Source organism: Falco punctatus, assembly GCF_963210335.1.
Source record: "Falco punctatus genome assembly, chromosome: Z".
NCBI lineage: Eukaryota > Metazoa > Chordata > Aves > Falconiformes > Falconidae > Falco > Falco punctatus.
Window position 1 is genome coordinate 73,379,102 of NC_137586.1, and position 6,000 is coordinate 73,385,101.

General features: G+C 43.8%; 1 protein-coding gene across 4 annotated transcripts in view; it reads left to right on the top strand.

Moving 5' to 3' along the window:
- Positions 1 to 5,781, top strand: part of LPAR1 (lysophosphatidic acid receptor 1) — a 95,755-nt gene extending 89,974 nt beyond the window's left edge. For all 4 annotated transcript variants that reach the window (XM_080372708.1, XM_080372707.1, XM_080372706.1 and 1 more), the window contains one exon: positions 3,908 to 5,781. In XM_080372708.1, the coding sequence (XP_080228834.1) occupies positions 3,908 to 4,209 (302 nt within the window). In that variant the 3' untranslated portion in view covers positions 4,210 to 5,781. The remainder of the gene's footprint in view (positions 1 to 3,907) is intronic.
- Positions 5,782 to 6,000: the final 219 nt, after the last annotated feature.

Below are 6,000 nucleotides of genomic sequence, written 5' to 3' on the forward strand. Positions count from 1 at the left end.
ACCACACAGCAACAGAAAGTTTGGCCTGTATCAGCCCTTCTCCTCTTGTCTCCTTAAATCCTTTTTTAAAATGTACAGTGGCATTTTTCTGGTTCCCTCAAGCTTTCCTGTCTCATGGCTAGCCAGTTGCCCCTTCAGCCTGATGGCCATTTCTTCCCCACCCATCCCTCTTGCCAGACCTGCAGGGCAGAACTTGGCCAGGCAACACAGGGATGTTCCTCCTTCTGCAACTGGACAGCTTGGTCAGCCTTGTGCAGTGCCAGCACCTCTAAGGACTGCCAGGGTTGGAGGTGTCACCCCAAGGTGCTATCTTTCCAGGCCACGGTGCTCTTCAGCCACCCAAGGATTTTATTTGTACATGTTGGGCTCTCCTAGTGCCGTGGCGTGACAATGATATACCCATGAAGATGAGCAAATTAATTCACTGAATGCAATAGAACTGTTTTGTATATCATTGCTTTGACCATGTTTGTAAAATATTAAGGTACACGTGGAAATTACTCATACTTTACTTCAGGCTACTCTCAGTTCTGTTCCTGAGCAGAAAAATACATCAAGATTTTTATGTATGCTTAAGGCTTTTCAGTATTTGGCAGCAGGAAGTTTTTGGATCGCATAGTTTTATTAGATGTGATATTTTTAGATCTTCATTTTTGGTGAAATCAATACAGAACAGATTTCTGGAAAGGGGAGAATTTAACCTAGCTTCTAGCTTAGTATCACTTTACTTCGACAAATATTCCAAGTAAGAAGTAGGAAAAATAAATTCCAAGCTTGTGTTTCCTTTCAGAGAAAGAATTCAATGTTAACAGATGATTCCTAAATCTGAAGTAATAGGAGCCTGACATTTTTATGTTCCTTGCACAGTACCTAACTCAAACATGCCCTTACCATGAGTGATGCTTTCCAGTATTTTCCAGAGTACTGACAGTTACATAACAAGTGAGAAAACCCAAAGCATTGTTTGTGTCACCATTTGCAAGCACTTAATAAGCTGCAGGAGCCATTAGCATGATGGGAAGTTTTGCTACGAAAATCCCAGGGGCTAAAATAAAACAAAACCCGCTAGAATGAATGGGGCTGGCTTCAGTGGGTTTTAGTTTCCAACAACAAATGAGCTGTCTGTTCAGAGACTTGAAGCTAGCCCTGTTTGCACAAAGGTGAGGTCCTGGATGCTGTGTGCTCCTCTGCTGCTGCTGCTGCTGCCACATGGAGGAAAGGTTGGAAAGTCAGCCTGGCCTGTGGCTGGGGGCCAGGGCAGAGGAAAGCCCATGTTACCCAGGCAGGTCTGGAGCTGGGCAGTGTGGGTTTCTCCTTCTCTCGACACCCTGGCTGCCAGCACATCATTGACCCAGCTCCATGTCCAGTGTGAGCAGCAGGGTGACAACTTGCAGAGTAATTGCTTCCATACTCTTCCAGAGCCATGTGGGAAGGCGACCCTTTGTTTTTATCTTTTTTCAGCGTAGCATTGAGCTTCACAGGGCATTTAGTTGCTTGCTCAGTCACAGTTCACTTTGAAGTGCAGTCATGTCAAGCCTCAGCATATGGGTTATTGGACCTATCTGAGATACTGAGGAGCCCGGAAGGGCTCAGAAACTCTGCCTGAGACCAGTGTCAATGCAGTGGGCCACATGTGGACTTTTGCCAAAGAATTTGGGGCTTTCCCAAGGGCAAATGCCTACCTGCCTCACAGTACTGTTTCTTCTTGTTGCTGCTTTCAACATACCCAAAAAATGATAGCAACACCGTATTCTGTTCGGCATGTTCAGATTCTCAACAACAGATCTGGGGGAAAAGAAACAAAAGAAAACCAAAAAATTGTTGAAAAATTGGAAGCTTTCAATTGTAACTTTGAACAATGCAGTGAGAGCTTTCTTGTCAGCTCTATTGTTCCCGCATTGGACTTCTCTGCTACAGGCCTGGTGAGGATGCTGTCATCGTCTTTGGTACTCAACTGTAGGTCCCAAGACTTGCACTGTTCCCTTCTCTGATGTTCTCCTGAGGCAGGCTGTAATGAAGAAAATACATGCTCAAGCTGGAACAGTCTACCACTGCCTCTCTAGCTAAGAGGTTGAACACACCAGTTTCAGGAGTGAGTGGTTGAATTGGGAAGTTTAGCTTGGTTTCTGCAGAAACCAGCTCAGCAGAGCTGCTGCATGCAGAGGACAGCCTCTGTTTCAATGCAGACAATCCTGCAAATAAAGAGGTGACGTTTTCTACTTTTCTGGGAACTGGTACAAGGAAGGGACAAAAGACTGTAGTCCTTTGTATGGGTTTCAAGTACTCTTTTCTAGGACTGCTAGAATTCCAAAAGAGCTGCAGACAAAAGCTGTGAAGTGTATTCTTGTGTTTGATGCCACCTTGGCGTGGGAGAGTTTCATCCCTATGCTGTAAAATTGCTGCCAGCCCCTAACAAAGTCATTTGGCCAAAGACATGGGTGCTTTGTACTGTCAGCCAGCAGTTTGCCTAACAGCTTCTTTCCCTTTTGCAGTCTTAGTTGGTCAGCAAAGTGATAGGCATTGAGTGGCACTGTGGCACCATCGGTTGCGAGCAAGCTCAGTATAGGGATGTCTTCTGGTACGTAGGAAGCCTGTGTGTGGTTGCCTGGTTGGCAACCAGTGTCTGTAGCGCAGCACACCACGCATGTTTGCAAAGCCCTTCAGAAAACATTCTTCTGTTTGATCTAGGTGAGTTTGGTATCCAAACAGAAAGGTGTCTGCACAGCTTACAGGCGCTGCTGCCCAAACTGGAAATAGCTTGGCACTTTCTTGGCAGGCACGGCAAAAAGTCTGCATGCTCCAGAGGCTGACTGTAGTCAGCTGCTAGACCTGCAGAGAGCATCACTGCAGAAAAAAACAAAGTCAGTGTGTTAGCAAATAAATACCACAGTGACAGGAGAACCTGTCTGAAAACAGCACTTGCCAGGTAGTGCTGGGAAGCCCTTATTGCTGCTGCCTGTGCTGAGCCTGCCCACTGATGATAAGACTTGGTTTCCACATCAGTCAAGCATGTCAGCCTGGAAAATCTCAGGAGCACTGTCTTTGTTCTGACATGACTAGTGTGTAAGGGCTTCCCCAGCAGTGCTAATATTTAAAACATCTATAACCTTGGAAGGGGGTTTCATCTTTGCTTAACTGAGTACTCCCAATAAAGTGCAAGGCATATGATTTCATTTCTGTATTGAACTCTGAATTTTGTTCTGGGCTTTGCTCCCCTCAGAGCTTTGCAAAGCAGAGAAAGGAGGGGGAAGCATTTTAATCAGTGTGAGGCACTTTGGCATTTACGCTATTGAAGCCTGAGGAGCCTCTGAATTTCTAGTGAATAGAGCCCTAAAAAAAGAAGTAGATCTGTTGAAGGCCGGCATTTCAGTGCAAGAAGGATGTGTGTTTAGGACTTTCCGTTACATAATGGGGCTGAAATGGATTAACAAGACCCAGTCTTTCTTTTTCTTGAGAATCGCTGCCTGCACCACTCTTTTTCTGTTACTGATGCTTCAGTCACAGCACTCACAGAAAGGTTTTCTTTGTTGTTATTAGTTTGAGAAGTAAACTACTGCATTGTTTCTCCTGATCAAGAGATTGATTAGTCAGAGGTCTCTAGCTGAAGGGAAAGTGTTCCTCATTATCGACTTTAAACACAAAAGTATTTGCCAAGCAGAGTTTTGGATGATGAGTGTGTGTGGGGGGAATGCCTTGCTCTTTTGATGTGCTGCCCATAACCATTTACAGATCTTTGAAACACATCCCTCTCATCAGGTCAACAAAGAAATAGTGTGGGAACGATACTCTTGGAAGAGAAAACCATCGTCACTTCCAGTCGGATGGTTCTCTTAGTGTTTTGACAAGTAATGGTGCATTAGTGTATTTGTGGGGTTTGTTGGTTTTTGTCCTCTCTTTCTCTTCCTAGGTGCTTTCATAATCTGCTGGACCCCAGGATTAGTCTTGCTGCTCCTCGATGTTTGCTGTCCCCAGTGTAACGTCCTGGCCTATGAAAAATTCTTCCTACTCCTGGCGGAGTTCAACTCCGCCATGAACCCCATCATCTACTCCTATCGGGACAAGGAGATGAGTGCGACCTTCAAGCAGATCCTCTGCTGCCAGCGCAGTGAGAGTGCCAACGGCCCCACCGAAGGCTCGGACCGGTCGGCATCCTCGCTGAACCACACCATCTTGGCTGGTGTCCACAGCAACGACCACTCGGTGGTGTAAAACCGCAGCCAGCCGAGTGGCCGACAAAGAGCAGCGGGCTATGCCACAGAGCTGGGTGGGAGCACGGCCCCAGGGAAGGTTACCCACTCACAAGGTTTTCTCAAACACTAATGGACTACAAGTGCTTCTTTTCCAGGGAGCCCAACACACTGGCGCAGTCCACCCCATCTGCAGGACTGGCCGAGCTGCAAGGCTTTTGATTTCTGCTTTCAAAAAGCAGAAGGCAGGTGCCTTGTGGTGAAAGTCATCGATAGCTCATGGAAAGCCTCACTGAGACTTTGTCGGACTTCGCTGCATCTTGGTGCCAGTCTGAATCAACTCCGATTAATTAAGCTTATACCTGCTTCACTGCATTTACATGTAGCCACTTAGTCTTTTTAAAAAGGGAGTAAAGGGGATAAAAGTATGCCTATCATTTAATAGACATGTAATATTTATCATCATCAGCATGCTTGTGATGAACATTTTCTGTGCAGGGAGTAAAACTGTGCTCTAGTCTTCATATCCTTAGCCACTCTGCCATAACTACATTAAAAACAAAAGTATTTTTTTTTCTAATACAGGCAACAGAAAGATGATGGAAACTGACTCTTCTTACCTTCATTACTGGTGTTAGAAAGCATGCATGCTCTGTGTGTATGCAGATTGTTTTAATTAGGTAAAAAAAAACAAAAACAAAAACAAACCCTTGTTGTAAAGTCGTCAGGAAAGTAGAAAAGCATAGACTGTATTCCAGTGTTTGTTTAGATTATGAAATAAACAGTACTCTAGTCACAAGGTATTTAACTTTCTTCTTTGAAGTGCAGTATGCAATGTATGACACATGAGGGGTCCCAAGTTTTTCATGGACAAGTTCTTAAAGTACAACACATTGCTAAGGTCTGAAAGGGCTACAGTCAAGTTGATAGATTTTAAAATATATATATTTATGGCATTGGGAAAGCAAAGGGATTTTTAATGTAAAAAAATGGATATGTTTTAATGGTATTTTTCTTGTAATTAGAAAAAACAAACAGCTGCTGCATTTTTGCACTGAGAAACATTTCTAGGCTATCTTTCAAAAGATGTATGCTTCATCCTACAAGCCATGGACTACTAAGAACCAAGGTACAATTTTATTTTGTAAGGTCAAAACGACATAGGTAGTCAGCTATTGCAAGTGATGCTTGCAATATATAGACCTATATATTATAGGTCTGTATACCTATAGACCATGCTACAGGTAACAGCCACACACGCACATTGTTATGAACAGCTAACCTAACAGACGGATTTTTTTCATGTACATGGCTGTTTTGAAGGGAAATGCCAATTGTGTGAATCTTCGTCACCAAGAATCAGTGACATTAATCAAAACTTCTTGACAGGGGTAAATGTGAACAAACATGGGATCTTGCTAATAAAAAACTTGGGACCTTTCACTGGGAAGCTGTGTGTTCTCCTGACAATGTAAAATATATCAACAGTAAATTCCTGGGGGCATTTTACTCATCATAATTTGCCTCTATATCAACAACAAAAAAACAAACAAACAAAAAACCAAAACCACAAAACAAACAAAAAAAAAAAACAGAGATGTATCCTTCAAAGTACTGTCCTGGAATGTAATATAAGGGGCAATATTCTCCCTTTTGGGCAAGGAGGAAATGGAGGAGGGAGGGTCAGCCCAGCAAGCAGCAGAGTTTTTAGCATCCCTTGCTTTGAAGAGATGTATGGGTTTTATGCTTCCAAGCATAAAATAGCTTGGGAAAGGCAGTTCCTCACTGAGGGAGGGAAGAGAGGCAAGTGAGC